Source organism: Oxyura jamaicensis, chromosome 3, assembly GCF_011077185.1.
Source record: "Oxyura jamaicensis isolate SHBP4307 breed ruddy duck chromosome 3, BPBGC_Ojam_1.0, whole genome shotgun sequence".
In the NCBI taxonomy this organism is placed as follows: domain Eukaryota; kingdom Metazoa; phylum Chordata; class Aves; order Anseriformes; family Anatidae; genus Oxyura; species Oxyura jamaicensis.
The window spans coordinates 13,971,694-13,988,009 of record NC_048895.1 but is presented as its reverse complement, the minus strand read 5'-3'; the positions used below and the strand labels follow the sequence as shown (position 1 = coordinate 13,988,009).

General features: G+C 52.3%; 1 protein-coding gene across 7 annotated transcripts in view; it reads right to left on the bottom strand.

Moving 5' to 3' along the window:
- The window catches only part of SLC8A1 (solute carrier family 8 member A1), a 101,008-nt gene that overhangs the window by 73,550 nt on the left and 11,142 nt on the right, over positions 1 to 16,316 (bottom strand). For 6 of the 7 annotated variants that reach the window (XM_035322915.1, XM_035322909.1, XM_035322911.1 and 3 more), the window contains exon 2: positions 1,362 to 3,197. In XM_035322915.1, the coding sequence (XP_035178806.1) occupies positions 1,362 to 3,197 (1,836 nt within the window). Of the gene's footprint in view, positions 1 to 1,361; positions 3,198 to 12,589; positions 12,713 to 16,316 lie in introns of those variants that run through there. The other variant, XM_035322914.1, reaches the window with a different exon arrangement.

Below are 16,316 nucleotides of genomic sequence, written 5' to 3'. Positions count from 1 at the left end.
TCTGCAGACACCTTCCTGCTTCCCTCACAAGGAAAAAAAAAGATTCAAATCAAATCAAATAACTGAGTTCCTGTCTACTACAGTTATCGTTCAGGAGCGCAGACCAGGAATAATACCACATCATGTGCTTTTGACCCTAGTAAGAGCAGCATGCACGTTCTGGCCTCCAAAATGCTGGAGCTGTGAAGTTCTTGCTCAATTATTTCTGAGAATTTGAAGCACTGAGTGGTCTAATACCTCGCCTAAGAATTACATCTTGCTGCTTCCAGGAGTTTTTTTTCTCCCCGTTCACATGGAGCAGGTACAAATAATGGACAGAACATCAGGCCCACTCTCCACCCCCATCTTTGGGCTGCCCTGGCTCCTGAGAGACCAGCTGTAAAAGATGCCACAGCCAAGCCACCTTTTAGCGCTCCTGACAGAGAGTGACCTTTATCAGGGACTGCTCCAAGTCCTACTCAGTGTTTGTTTGCTACAGAGTCTACAGTTGGCAGGGCCTGGTCTGTAGGCACAGACTTCACTGCAGGAAGAGCCTGAGGCTGGAGCAACGCAAGTCCCAGCTTTTGCTCTCCTAGAGCCACAACTGGGCAAGAAAATATCTTTAAAACATAGCCAAGGGTAGATGTTTTCAACTGTGATTTACTGGGCTGATTGACATTCTCCACATAACGTGATAAACAAGGCTACAGCACAGTTTTTCCACCTGCTGCCTAACAATACTCAGGACTAGCCTCCACCAGCTTTCAGCCTCCTTTTCTTTTTATTTATTATTATTTTTATTTGCAAAGAGACAGTTGCATTCTAACCATGAAGTTTCTTTGCATGACAATAGTTTATCAGGGCATGCATTAGAAAGTCACCCAGGCCCTTAGGAAAGGAGAAGGAAGAGGTGGCTTTCTCCAAAGCCAACTGAAAGTGAGTACCAGTGGAACAGACTGCGTTCCTATCCCAAGTGAGCTCAGTCAAGGGGAAGTGGTTACCACAATTCACGCACTTGATTTAGACAGGTGACTGCCTGGAGATGGAGGAAACAGCCAGCTCAGTGGTGTTCTCTCCTACGCTGTAGAGCCAAGACTATGGAGATCTGCTTGGCTCATGGGTAGAGGGTGGGAGGCTAGCCTCACAAACCAGTTCCATCTCCCTGCTGCTGGAAGGGTGGAGTGCCCCTAAGCAGCTGCTACTGTCTGATGTGCTAGGAAGGCAGGAACACAGCATTTCAGGCTCCCTAAAGCACACAAGACCATTCACAGCTTGATGCAACTCACTGGCACCCACACACCTCCAGTGCAGCTCTGGTAGCCATGTGCATTTAATTTCAGGAGAATGACAGATTGTAAGTAACAAATGAAACCTTCACTTACACTATCTCATCGTTCTGGAACTCCAGCTCCCCGCAGGTGTCTTCAAAGTCCTCTCCTCCACCTTTGGCTGAGCCTTCAATGGTTTTATAGGGCACAATAACATTTCCTCGCGCGCCGGAGGTTCGCAACACTTTCACTTCCATGGTCCCCACGCTTTCGCTGACATGCGTTACTGGTTCCTCAAAGGTGAAGATGCCAGCATGGTCATCATCAAAGATGGTGACAGTGGCAGTAGACGGTGAGCCCAGGCATGCAAGCGCTGGGACACGAGTGGCCTCAAGAATGCCCTCATCTGAGGCCTCAGTGCTCACGCGGACGTTGCTGAGATGGACCAGGAAATTCTCATCCTCCTCGAATATGTCATCATCGATTATGCCAACACGGATCTCCTTCTGGGTCTCCCCAGGCTTGAAGACCACTGTCCCTTCAGTGAATTCATAGTCAGAGCCAGCATTGGCCGTCCCATCCTCTGTCCGGAAGTCAACGTACACCGTGTTGGTCAAGTCGCCGCCCCGGCGAATGATGGTCAGGGCGACGGTGCCACAGTTCTCCAGACACTGGTAGGTACCCTGCTCAAAGTAGAGCTTGCTGATGGGATCATTTTCTGCCACCTCACTGTTGACCTCATGCATGCTGACGGCTTTGCGGGCCTGGTCTGCAGCATGTCTCTTCAAGATGTTGCCAGCTCCTGTCATGAGCCGAGTGGCCTGGATGCGGTAAAAGGCCCTGCTCTTCTGCTGCTGACTTAGGACCTGGTAGTTGGCCAACTCTATAAGCTGCTCAATTTCCTTGTCAGGGTGTTTTTGTTTCAGTTCCTTCAGGATCCGAGCCATTTCTCTCCTGGCTTCCTCATCATCCTGGTCTTTTTCATCTACCTCCAACACCAGTGTCCCATCCAAAAAGTTCTCCACGTGAGAGTTAGCAACCTTTCCGTCCATCTCAATATCAGCTTTGGAGGAGGGCCGGTCACCCTCATGCTCAATAATCATGCCTCTCTGCTTGCCAGCTCGATATTTCTTGTAGACATACTTGTAAAATAAAAGTCTCCTGTCAGCTATCCAGGCAAACACCACACAGATAGGGAAGAAGAAGAAGGTGAGCAAGCCTTCCCAAACCTCCACAACACCAGGAGAAGACACAGATAAAATAATGTAAAGCCAAGTGTAGGCAAAGATGCTCCAGGCTGCTGTAACAAAAAACACTCGCAAGTGCTTGATCTTTCTTATCTCTCCATCAGGAACAACATAAACACAGATTGCAATGATGACAAACATGTTAAATGCAGCACTTCCAACAATTGTGCTTGGCCCCAAGTCCCCTGCGGTGAAGCCGTGACCACACACTTCGATAACAGACAGAAGGATCTCAGGAGCGGAGGAGCCCAAGGCCATCAACGTGAGGTTGGAAACGGTCTCATTCCAGATCCTCACTGTGGTTTTGCTGGTCTCGCCGTTGGGCTTCTTGATGGTTATTTCCCGCTCTTGGGATGTAATGACTTCGATGGAGGACATGAAGCGGTCAGCTATGATGGATACTCCCAGGAACATGTACACCATCGCTACAAAATACACTGTTGCCCGAGCTATTTTGTCACCGAACGAGGGGTCTTGGGGTTCCCATATTGGTAAAATCACACCCTTTTTGCAGATGTACGAGCCTGTGCACTCCTCAGACTTGTTTGCAGGCACTTCACTGGGGCTTTCTGCATATATGCCATCTGCATGAATGAGCAGCACCACCACAATGCTCAGGAGTTGGAAATTCACCAGGAAGGTGGGTGGGTGAGTTGCTTGCGACATGGCCGCTTCCACCGAGCAGGTCCCAAACGTCCTCAACCTGCAGAGACAAAAAGAAAGATGCACTGAGGCTGACCAGAGACACCAGATCTTCCTTTCCATCCAATGTATTTCCCACCTTTCCCAAATGTATAATCAAATTACCCTGTTACTCAAGAAGACCCATCTAATGAGCCCTAACTGTGTTATGACCACTGCAGCTTTCCACGTACAAATCTTTAGTTCAGCTATCCAAGCGAGGATTGTATCAGATGTTATCAGTGGGCTAGCACCTGCCCCTTTCAGCTACACAGATGTTTAATGCCATTTTCTCTCTCTTTTCCGAAAGCTTATTTCTTCAGTTGTATTTTCTTGTTTCTCATCTAATTAGAACCTGTTATTTTGCTTCACGGCTGGCAGAAGTGTTTCACATTTCAAAATGATGGAGCACTCACACATTGCAATTCAGGGTAAGAGCAGGAGGGGACAGGGAAATCTACTATCCTCCAATCATTTTTTGGAATATTGTTGTTCACTGTAAAGGACATATTTTACAGCCTTTTCTTGCTCACAGTCCCCCCCCCAAGCATCTACTCCATATCTGCACAAAGCAAGCTCAAGCCTTGGCAAAACCTTTCTCTTAACGGTACCTTGGTCATACGGCACACCAGAAGGGCAGTCTTTAATTAATGATTTTGGAGCCATTTCTTCCACAGCGCATCACTTTGCACCTTCCCAAAACTGGAAAGAGCCCCATATGCATCCAAGCATGGCTCTCTTGGCATGCTTTGAGAGGAAGCCTGTCCCTGTGCTCTTTTCCCACTAGGTCAGCTTTGCTGGCTTCCCCTGCAAGGGCCTTTCTCACTCCATTTACAACATCAGTCATCAGGCATGACAGCAGTACTTGCCCTTGTCCTGCCTCAGGATTTTCCAGCAGTGTCGGGGAGCTGTTAAAGAGGTTTGCAGTTAGTTAACAGTGCATAAAACTACAGAGCAGATGCCTTAAATTACATAGAGATGCTTAGTGCAAAAACCTGAGCATGCTCAGTGTTAAATTCTCAACTTTACTAGGCAATAAAAGCCAGATTCCTAGTTATTAAAGCTATATTTTCTCCTCAAGGAGAGCCTTTGCCATACTACATTTCTCCATTCCAAGTTAATTTAATCACGCAGTACTTAAAAATGCTTCTATGAAGAGAGGAAAATGAGCATGTTGATACCTTTACCTTGCTGAAGCCTACATAAGGCTGAACAGGTTTTGCTCATAAAAAGAAAACAACACCCCAGAAACAAAACCAAGAAGAGCCTAGTCGTGAAAGATTTCAACTTTTAAGAGAGGGGTGATATTCTCAACTCCATACCAGAGATGAGGACATGAACAGGAGGTAGAGGCAACATCTCTGTAATACCTGGAAGGTCTTGCCCCAGCATTTGCCATCTGCCTGGTCTCCAGTAAACATAGCGCCAGGCCCAACAGATCACAGAATCACAGAATCATCTGGGCTGGAAACGACCTTCAAGATCATCAAGTCCAGCCACCAACCCAACCTATGGAGTCCCATCACTAAACCCTGTCCCTCAGTGCCACGACTGTCCCTTAGTGCCAGATGCTTAGCTGCACGCGCTTGGAGCTGCAGACCAGCCTGTCTGTGCTAAAGGCTGCATCCAGTGACAGCGTCCCAGCTGTCACCTGTACTTAGACATGACCCCAGAGGGGTGGCAAAGCTCACCTTCCCTCTTCCTTCGTGAAGAGGGCTTGTTTCTCAGCACAGCCGGGAACCAGGCTGGCTACACAGCCAGCACTGCTGACTGCAAATGTACAGCCAGGCGTTCCCAGGGAGAAGCATTTACCCTCCAACAGGGACACACCAACGCCTCCTCCAAAAGGAGCGCCTGATCACCACCACCCCTCTCCTTATGATGCAGAAATCACCCCTCCTCATCAGGGCAGGGGCTCGTTATGCAGGGACAGGCAGTGTGCGAAGGAAGAAGTGTCTGGAGGAGTGAGTACCATCTTGCACCCACGTTACAGGATCTACTCCTTACAGAGATGTTGTAACGATGGATGAACGCCCTCCGCTCGATTTACTTTTATTGAAGAATGCTGTAGTGGGATTATTGGGAGGGAAGAATAATACTGAAAATATATTAAGACAGTTATATGTAAATGGCATCTCCTCACTGGGAATTGTTGTTCTCTGCCGCAGCCCCCTCCCAATTTTCTAATTAAGTAAGGCAAAAGATACACGGAGCAGGAAGTGAGCGATTCAGAGAGCTGGGTGATAGGAACAGATAAGATGAACAAGAAAAAGCGTGTCTCCTCTATGAAGCTCAATTTAAAATACAGGAATTGTTTGCATTGGAAATCCTGCTAATGCTACCACAAGCTCTTGCTGCTGGAGTCAGAAACCCCAAACATTGCTCCCCAAGTCACAGTCCCCGGAGACCTTCTGCTTCCCAATAATGCAGGCTCTAGTCATCGCTTACAGATCTTAAGCAAAAAACAAATCAAAACATGATGTTTACAAATAAGAGTACCTTGTTGTATGCCATTTTGCAGATAGCTAAGTTGAAACAGATGTGCATTCATGGTCATTGAAGTTTAGCCGAAGCATTAATTAGTCACCCAACATCTGTAATCCCAGCCGTGTTTCACTCTGCTTCAAACCGACTCTTGGAGATGTTTGATAAAGGGGCTGTCAAAACACAAGCTGGCTTGGTATCTACTCTATTTATCCCAGATAACTCCTAAGCATTTAATTAATTAATTAATCTCAAAAATATGTAGGCTTAAGAAAAATCTAGTGTGGGCATAAAATATTACTCAGCTCTGTGGTTCTTCACCCTCTCTTTCTAAAGGGTAGTAGTTTCAATCTATAGAAAACTCAAAGCATCCACCTGCCCTTGTTCAGTTAATTTTCTCCCTGTGGCAAGTCATATCCTTGCACATGTACAATTATTCAGAGCAACCAGGCATTGTGAAATCCCCTTGGCAAGAGGAGAAAACAGATGGTTCTAGAGAAAATATTATGCTTTGGGTCACTGATTTAGGTCATAAAGAATAGAAGAGTCCCATCATACTTTGGACCAACTCTGCAGTCTTAAAAGGATTTGAGCACTGGAAGTCTCAGCCAGAAAAAAAAAAAAAAACCTACTCACTAAATCAGATTAATAAGTCACTTGAACTTTATTTGCCATGTTCTTCCCTTTCAAACATTCTAACACAAATATATTTTTTTAATCAAGTCCCATATTTCGTTAAACAGGAGGAACAAAGCCTAGAGGCTTGCATCTGAACAATCCATCTTTCTGGCCTTTCCATGCAGCTCTCCATGTACCAACAACATTTTTCCCTGAGACAGCAGGAGACAAGAGACGTGGAGCTTTTCTGGAGAGCCCAGATGGGTGGAGAAGGGCTGGAGCTTAATAAGGAAAAACACACCAGCCTTGGCAATGTGCAGGCAACCTTCTTTGAGTGGCCATAGCATCCAGCAACCCTACGCTGGACTTTCTCCAACATTCTGTGGTGCGGTCATCAAAAAAGATTTGGGTACCCCCCACCCTTCCTACTGGAACAAATTCATAATCAGCGTTATTAGCAGCAGGCTCAGGAATTACAGAGGGTTAGAAAATGCTTGGTCACAACATGCTGGCTACGCATACGCAACCAGAGCCTGACACTCCAAATCTCTCTGAGAAGCAGCTGCTGTAAAATTAGCAGCATTTCTTTATTTGCACAGTCCAAAATAAACAGCTCGGTCCCTGGAGACCCTCTTGCTTGGCATTTGCATGGGTCTCGGCCCATGGTCAGCAGGCTGCTGCAAACCCAGCAGTAGGAATATTCCCAGACAAACCATTCATATTATTCTCTAACGAGAAGCAAGGCTACCAGAATGCCAGCCTTCCCTTCAAAGCCAACTTTGTTAGCTTTTCATTAAGGTGTCTCAATTGCATTTCCCAGCCAGGCCATCAACAAGAAAAGCAAACGCACGAGCTGGCTGTACACGTGTGGTGACGAACCGCGAGCTACCGCCCTGGATCAGCACAGCCCTGCCCGTAAGCATCAACCCTACACCACAGGGCAGACCCAAAGCTCATTTTTTCCCCCAGATCTGGCTGCCTGAAGGCTTTCAGGTAGAGCTGGAGCTAGCCAGCAGAGCCAGCCCCCAGCTCACTCCCCAGAAGCTCCCCGAAGTGCCAGCAGTTGCTTTTGCAGTCACAAGAGAAATCCTGCAAGGGGCTGCATGGTCCCTTTGAGGCAAGCTCAGTTTAGATCCAGACCCCAGCCAAGGGACGGGGTCTGGGGATGGGGACGTTTAGATCCAGTCCCCAGCCAAGCCTTTCTTCCAGCCTTCAGTGCTGTAAAACCCCAGTTTTTGCCTGCAGCAAGGCTAAGAGGGTTGCAGAGACATTTGCCTTCTGTCTGGAGAAGGGAGCTTGAGATTCTCCCCTAATCCTGGGCTTTACAAGCTGGTAGGAGAGAGCTCCTGCTGCCAGCTCGTGCTCTGGCCCCCAGCTCCGGAGCTTCAGATGGGGAGAGAGCAGCCTTTTAGCCTCCGCTCTGCCACGAGCTCCTCCAGGCTGAAGGAGCTCTCCTCTAGGCTGGCAGCATGCTGCGAGCAAACCCAGCCTGAAAGCTGCTCCGCACTTCAGCAACACGCAGCTTTTCCTTTGCAGCAGCCTCCCAAAAGTCCCACTCCCATCTGGGCACGGCACCCGGGCCGTATCCTCTTTTAGACCCTTCTCGCTGCTCTCCTGCACCTTTGTGTGATGAAGTTCACAGCCGTTTGCAACAGGCTGGTAGCAGCATCGCTGTTCAGAGCACTGAAAAAAAACACCTCTAGCCTGGCTGCCTTCATTACAGGGCTTGGGCAGGAAAGGTTGGGCTCACGAGGAAGGAGTGGCCACGTGAAAAGAGAGACTTTCAGTGGGGAATTCTCCCTCCATCACTTGACAGCAAGCACTCTGCAACGCAGAGCAGCTGTAACACGGCAGCCTTCACATGGTCACAGCCACCTGGCTGTGCCTACCCCACTGCGACATCAGCTCCACAATAAGCATCGTTACGGTGAATTTACTGCCAGCCTGTACGGGAAAGTGTCCCCCATGGCTGTGTCGCTGGTGTGCAGGATGTGGGAGCAGACCTGAGGTCTCCGAATCCCTGCACCCCTTTCCCAGGTTCTCCTGAAGGAGAGCAGCACCTAAGAGTTAAATGCGAGCAGTTTTCCTGCGGAAAGCTTTGCACGCCTCGTCTGCAGGAGTGTACTTGTACCCAAAGCCCCGTCTCCAGAGGGCTAACACCTCTCCACCTCCTTCTGACCCTTCCTGGCCATGCTGGACCTGGTACACCTGCGCCTCATTGAAAGCAGCAATCTGCCTCACAGCAGGGCTGCTTGAGCAAACCCTGCTCTGGGGAAAGATGTGATGGCTGTAGGAAAAAAAAAAAAATAATAATAATAAAAAAAAAGCCCCAATAAATCAACTGGTCTCTGACCATCAGTCAGGAAATCAGCCAAGAGCCTAGGTGCAGCTTCCTGTAACTGAGGGACACAGGGAGGATGCCAAAAGCCCTGATCTGGACGCTGCCCCGTGGTGCAGCTTTGGTAAAAAGTAGCTGTGATTTTTACCCGTGAAAGCAAGAGAAAGAGATGAACGCCACGCTGGCTGGACCTCTGGATCTGTGGAGGAAAGCTGCGGTGTCCAAAAGCCACATTGCCACGCAGGGCTGCGGGGCGCAATGGCACTTTAAAGGCAGCTTGGAAAGCCCTTGGCTCGCAGCCCTGCTCCTTCTCCCTTCCACCCAGCCCTGTCACTCCGAAACTGTTGGCATCCCCTGCCTGTGACCCTCCGGTTCTCCACATCAGGAAAATGATTTCCAGGCCGTCAGCATCCTGATTGCATCAGTACAAAACCCATCAAAACCTTTCCAAATATAGTCAGAGGCATGAGCCCTCCATGAAGCCAATCGAGTAAAATACACACCAGGCCACACTGTTTTCTGTAAGGGACATTAAAAAGTTTGAACAATTATCAGCCCGCAACTGATTTTTCCAAGTATCCTATCTATCTCTTGCATGCAGCATCCAATCCCCTCCCACAATCTCCCCAGCAACTTTCCAAAATAAACAGATAAATAGAGAAAATAAATCAGCCCCCATAAAAAATTTCAGCCAGATCGGTTGAATTTGGGGGCAGCTTGTAGAGATTGAGCTTGGAATTGTATTTTTTTTTTTTTTTTCAGGGAGACTCCAGCTTTGCCTTTTAATGCATCGAGGCTGAGCAGCAAGTTGTCTCTTTTCCCTGAGATACACGAGCTCAGAGACGAAAATGCCAGGAAACGAGAAGCAAGGGAGAAATTCTTAATTCTTTGTGTTGTATTTTTTTTTTTAACTTCTCTCCTCCTTGTTGCTTCTGTCTCCAGATCTTTTCTCTATCTCTACCACCTGTTTTTTTTTTTTTTTTTTTTTTTTTTTTGGTCTTTATTGAGAAGAATCCAATTCATCTGTAAAATGACTGTTGGGAGGATAAAACACTGCTAACAAACCTTGCGCTCCCAGGTAGGCTGGGAAGGAAGCATTTGCCCAGATCCGAGGGTTTCTGTAGGACAGGACTTAATCTCCTCTCTGCCTGCCTGTTCCCATTTGTGCCCTGGCCTGGTAGCTCTGGGGGGGTCACCTGTGTGGTGAGATGTGCTCCTGGGCTCTATGGGGGGAAGGAGCAGAAGGCTTCAAGAGAGCAGAGCTCCCCCCTTCTCCAGCTCCCTGCACCCATCCGGGGATGGAGAAGTGGGAGATGTCCCTGGACATGTGCATGGGGAAAGGGCTGGGGCAGTTTAATCTGGGCTGGAAGCCACCGTGGCATGCTCCATCCCTCAGCTGGGTGTCCAGCCCGGGCTGGTGGAGGGTGGTCATCGTCCAGAGGCTCGCACCGCTGACTCTAGAGGGAGCTGGATGCTGGTGCTGAGCAGACACACAGGTTTTAGTCCGCCAGATCTCAGGAAAGACAGTCTGAGCCCCCGAGGCGTGCAGGGCCTGGGCCATCTGCCCCCAGAGCAGGGTTAGCCTCCCCCACCTCATCCGCCTCCTGCAGCTCCCCAGCAGCTCTTCACAGCAGCAAATCTCACTTCTATTTGTAGCCAGGTTTCCTTAGGAAGCCAGGCGTATGAAATCACACTTTCCATGTCTGCCTGTCTGTCTGTTTGCCCCCCCCCCCCCCCCCCACCTCCCCCCAGTTTCAGCTAAACTTGCCAGAGGGGTAGAGATAGTGGAGAAAGCCAAGTCCCTACGAGCTTCCTGAAAAGATCTGGAGAGATACAATTCATGCACTGGCCAGGAGCTCAGCCCGTGTGGGATGCCATAGTCCTGACAGCACCCCGAGCGCCCCGCAGCAGACCCAGGCACAGCCAGGATATCCGTGAGCTAGGAACACGTGTGGATCACGGCACCCAGCACGTGGGCCTCTCCAGGTTATCCACAGTGCCATAGCACATGCCATTTGTGTTGTCCAAGAGGAATGGGTTGGTCCTGCGGTGATGCCCGTGCCTTGGAGGGCACTGGGTTTTATTACAAGGCGTGAGATTCATTAGGATGCTGGAGAAGAGGGGCTTTTCCCCCAGAAGCCAGCAGGACTGTATGGCCCCAGCCATAGAACAGAAAACCAGCTTCTTTCCTAGGTGTGATGCCAGGAGATTGCAACCCTGACGGTCCTGAGCAGAGCAGCACACCACCAAAGAAAGGTCTGGACAGGCAAAGAAATGGACAGTGCCATGGGGACTCCCGAGGGCAGGGACACGAGCCAAGTCCATGCTGTGCTGGGTACAGAAGTGCCAAGAGAGCAAACCTGCTGCAGCCTGTGCAGACCCAGATCAGACATCTCAGGAGCCATCTACAACCAAAGACCTCAATAAGCTCAGTGAGAGCTGGGTAAGAAGAAGCAGGCAAAATTTCCTCAGCTTATCACTGCTATTTGGTGTTGGCATTCAGGGATGCGAGGACGGAGTGAGTGCATCCTCAAACATCTTGAATGCAAACCCTGGTTCAGGGGAAGCTTTGAGCTCCCCAGCTCCCCAGCATTGGCTTTGGAGTTGTTTATGCTTCCAGAGAAACAGAGCTGGTGGGTATGAGAGGGTTCAACTTTCCTGGGGAGATGGGGGGGGGGGGGGGGGGCCCGGGGGGGTGCGGATTTATGGCTTGACTGGTGCGTTCTGGCTCTAGAAATGCTTGGCTGTGTCCCTGTTTGGTGAAAATGCTGGAAAAGGGGTGAAGCTGCTCTTGAAGAACTAGCTGGAAGGAAAAGGTGAGAAGGAGACATGTAGGAGACGCACCCAAGCGAACACAGCTGCCTCTCTTTGGTGATGCCCACTGCCCCAGCCACGCAGCCCAGCTGTTTTCTCCCGGCTGCCATCACCACACCAACGTGCGGGCGTCCCAGCTTCCCCTTTCCGAACAAAAGCACACCTCTTCTCTTCGGGGCGGCGAGAAAGAGCATGAGTACACCACCGGGAGAGCGCCCAGAAGACCCCAGCCTCCCTGGGCCCCCGTTTCCATCGCCTGACTCCCGGTTTTCCAGCACCCGGGATGGGGGGGAACGGCTTTAAGTGGAGCGCCAGCAAGAGGAGCCCTGAAATCAGCCACTCACACCCACACGCCTGTGACCTTGTGGTTTTACTACGGCTTTCCTTTCCAGGCTCGGGTCCTCTCCCTAGTGCTTGCTGCATTTCCCCAACGCCTCGGCCGCTCGCTTTTCGGCCCGGGAGAGAGAGCCGAGAGCTTGGCACGGCTCGGCGGGGAGGGAAGCAACAAGGCTACGATGAAAGAATTAAACTCGCGATGACGGAAGAGCCCCAGCCATGCTTCCACCTAGACAAAGCCTACGTGATGAGCACTGCTGAACGCCAGCCTTTCGGAAGGCACAGCCGCTCGGGAGGGGGGGAAACGGGGATTTCGGCATGGCTGCAGGTGCCTCCGGCCACTCAGCTCGGGACCTGTTTCAAGGCGGAACCCCCCCGGGGCTGGAGGCAAGGCAGCCCCGCTGCAGGAACCGCCAGCCCCGCCGGGCGGAGGCACGGCCCCCCCGGTGGAAGATGCCCGTAAGACCCCCGGAGGGGGGGGCGGCTCTCTCCAGACCCCTCCTCGCTCCCGCACGCTCGACCCTCGGGGCGAAGGGAGGCACCCCTCTCTCCCTGCCCGCGCGCCTCCCGTCGCGACATGTCGCGACTGGCCGGCGGGGGAGGGAGGCGAGCCCCAGTCGCCTCGCCTAAAGGTACCGCTGCTGGCTTGCAAAAAGCATTCCCGGGGGGTTGGGGACACACACACACGCACACGATACAGCATCATTCCCCAGCGGCTCCCCACCTTCATCCCACCTCCCCCCATCCCGGTACCGGGGACCCCCCCATACAGCCCCTCCGATACCGGGGAGGGCAGGGCGAGGGCCGGGGGGTCGCGGACCTACCTGTCGGGGGGTTTGGGGAGGGGAAGAAGGGGGGGGGGGGGGGGCCCCCGGCGGCGCGGCACCCGCGGGGCGGCGCCCCGGGCCGCGCGCGGGCGGAGCCCCGGTGCGCGGCTGCGGCGGCGGGAGGGCGGGCGGGAGGAGGAGGAGGAGGAGGAGGAGGAAGGGAGGGAGGGAGGGAGGATGGAGGGAGGGAGGGAGGGATGGAGGGAGCGCACACACGCACAGCCCCCGGGATGCGCTCAGCCAGCCCGCCCCGCAGGCAGCCCCCTCTCCCTCCGCATCCCTCCGGGGGCTGGGAGAAAACCGCCGGCCCTTCTCCTCCTCCTCCTTCTCCTGCTGCTGGAAATATTTCCCGATTTCCTCCTCGGAGCGAGGGACTTTGAAAGGCAGGGCTGGCTGCGGACCCACCCCCGGCCGCCCTGCCCGCCCTGCCTGGGGCAGCCCCCAGCCCTGCCCCGCTTGACCCCGGGTCCCGATCCTGCCCCCTGCAGCCTCCCGGGGCGAGCCCGACCCCATTTGCAACCTGCAGGACAGAGGGAGCTGCTGGCAGGCGCTGCCCCCCCCCCCCCAACGCCCTTCTCTTCCCCCAGCCCTGGGTTAGGAAGCCCCAGGAAGGATGGTGCGAGGGGTGCCCGTGTTGTTCCCACTGCTGCTGTGGGGAGGCAGCAGGTTTGGGGTGTCCCAAAGGGCCCTGGTTTGGGGTTCAGCCCCCCTTCACATCCCCAGCATCATGGTGTTTGCACAGGGCAGTGGGTGCCGTGGGGCTGTGGGGTGACAGGCAAGGGGCATACGGGTCGTTGAGCAACCTCCCAAGACCAGGCCAGCCCCTGAACCCTCCGAGCCTCCTGTCCACACAGGAGGGTCAGTGGGTTTGGGAGGCCCCGCGGGAAGCCAGCAGCCCCAGCCAGCCTGGCGGAGATGGACTTGGTGCACCTCGGGTTGGCCCAAGCGCCCTTCCTGTGGGCAATTCCCCTGCTGCCGCGCCTGAGCGGCTCCTCCACCCTCCGCTGGCTCCAGCGAGGAGCAGATGAACCCGTTGTCCCGCCCTCCAGGCAAAATTGTGGGTTTAGGAACTTAAAATAGGACCAAAGCCAATAACCCTTGCACCGGTAGCCGCAAGTACCCTGCGACCTTGCGTGGCCCTCCTGCTCAGGTGCAACACGAACCCAGGAGAAGCAGGGCCACTACCGCAGCTCCTGCCTCGTCCTACACCTTCTCCTCCTCATCTAGTCCACCTGTAATTTATGCCACTGCCGGCTTGTTTGTGGATTTCATTTGTGCTTTTCTTTCTTTACTTTTTTTTATTTTTTATTTCATTCTTTTCTGGTGGGGAGGGTGACATTTCCACATCACCATTTTCTTCCAGCAGGGATGGGAAACTACATTTCTTTGGTTGGGATCTGGTGTCGGACACGGATAACATCCCGACACCCTCTTAAAGCTCCTTGAGATGAGGTGACGAACCAGCAAGCCAGCTAGCTGTTATTAGCGTTACAGCTGCGATCGGTATGTAGTTCTGGTCTCACTTTAAAAGCTTTTTGCCTACACGCTGGATGAACATAATTTCCAAATCACTTGGCTTAGAGAAGACACTTTTTTGTGTCCAATAGCAAACTCTGACTGTCAGCCTCACCTCTTTTAAACTCTTCAGGGGAAGAGCACAGTTGCATCTGGCCACACATGATGATCAGATGGGACTTGATTCTCCCACCGGGGAGATTGATGTAGAGGGAGCACAACTAAACGGGGCACCAGACCCGGCTCCGGACCTGGCTGTGCCTCCCTGGTGCTTGGTTTGGCAGCGGCTGCGGGACGCAGGGCGCTGCACAAGGAAACCAGCTCGCTCACAGCAAACACAATCCCTGCCGATGCTCCTCGCCCAGCACGCTGAAATCTAATCGCTGCAATGGTAAGCAGTGCGGCTCAGATTTTAATTAGCTGTCAGCCGTGAAGCTCTCCCTAAAGCTCCCCGTTTCCCTCGGTTGTGTTGCTGACCTACTTCCCAGCTCTCTCGCTGAACACGGCGCACAACTCAGGAGCACCAGGACACTAGCTCTGCTAGATGCTGAGCTTCTCCCCGAAAAGCCAGGCACTTCCCCAGCCCGCCTATCCCTGCCTGCCCCCGGGCATGCTCCTCTCTCCCAGTGCCTCCTGCCCAGACCCTCGGGAAGGCTGCTCCAGCCTAAGGTTGTTTTGGGACATCTGTGGAACGGGGGCTGAAGAAAACCGAAGTCTGTCAGCGTTCGTGGTGGTGCTCGCTAGCCCATGTAGTTCCCCCTCTTGTATCACCCAGCTTTAACCACATGGGACAGGAAAAGTGAAAGGAGATGTGGCGTTATTCCAGCTATAACAGAGAGCTGCCTTCATCTGCTTGGAAAGTTCTTGATTAGGAGGGATGTGAGGCTGAGAGGCTGGCAGAAGACGTCCCCCCACTCTCCAGACCCTCACACACATCTTTCCAGGCACATTCAGACCTTTGTTTTTCAAAGCCCCCAAGTGAAAGGTGGCGCCGGGCTGTGAAAGAAAGAGTCTAACTCAGGGAGTATCTCCCTTTCCTTCCCTGTCTCTCTTTGCAGCCATGCAAGTGAACACCTACCATTGCAAACACGCTTACAACCACTAATTAGCAGTCACAAAATCATGGAGCTTCTCATGCCGGTGCTAACGAATGGTTCATTCATTCATTCATTCATGCACACCCACAGCTCTCTCCGACAGCAGCCCGCATCCCTCTGCAGTCTCTGGAGGAGGTTTCTGGGTATTGTCTACATACGCAGAGCAGAAAGACAATCCCTCCCTGCAAATACAGGAGTTAGTGGGCTGTGGAGCCTACAGGACAGAACGGTGCAGGCCAGTCCTCCGCTCAGGACTTTGTGAAGATGCGTGAACTCCTGCATGCTTTAGAGGAGGGGGATGCAACCCCCTAGATATTTCTTGTGTGAGAAATTTCTGCCTTAAATTCCCTGTAAAAGAGATGAGTGGCCAGGGAAAGGGCAGTCTTCAGCCAAAACACAGCAGGATCATCCATCCCACCACTCCTTATCTGGAGCACCTCCTCTCAGTGGGATGCTTGGGATTCTGCTCCAGCTTTTGTGGGTATGGATAATGCTGGAGGATAACCAGTGAGCCCTCGTTGGTTAGTGCTTAGTCATTTCCGTCCTTGCTTTCCTTGAGTCCCTCGGGAGATGCCAGGGAGATCCTGCGGGAGCAGATGGGATGTCACCTCTGGCGTGCCATCCATCTGTCACCGCTCCTCGCTGCAGCAGTCCTGAGCGCGCACCCGCTGAACCTTTGCTGGCTCCCCTCTGCATGTTCTTGGCAGGGACCCGGAGATCCCTGCGAGTTGTATTTCCAAAAAAGATATTCCTAAACAGAGTTTCCAGCTCTCTGATCATTCACTTTCACTGTCACCTTCACACCAGCCTTTGCTGGCTGGAGGATAAACCAGGCACTTAGAAATGTGAGGGGTGGCATGGGACACGGCGGTTAGTAGGAAGGGCAGCTCTGTGCTCTACATCTTATATTTCTCTTTAAGCTCTCCAGCTGTTTCACAGTAGCTGGCACAGTCTGAGGTCTGACGATCCCAGGGAGCTCTGAACACACAGCAGTGGTCCATTGGTCAGGCAGAGGGCTTAGATGTCGAAGGTGCCTTCTACCCTGGAAAACTGAGCGCTAAGACCCAGGGAGAAGACAATACTCAGCCAGGCCATTTGGATAAGTCTGTGGA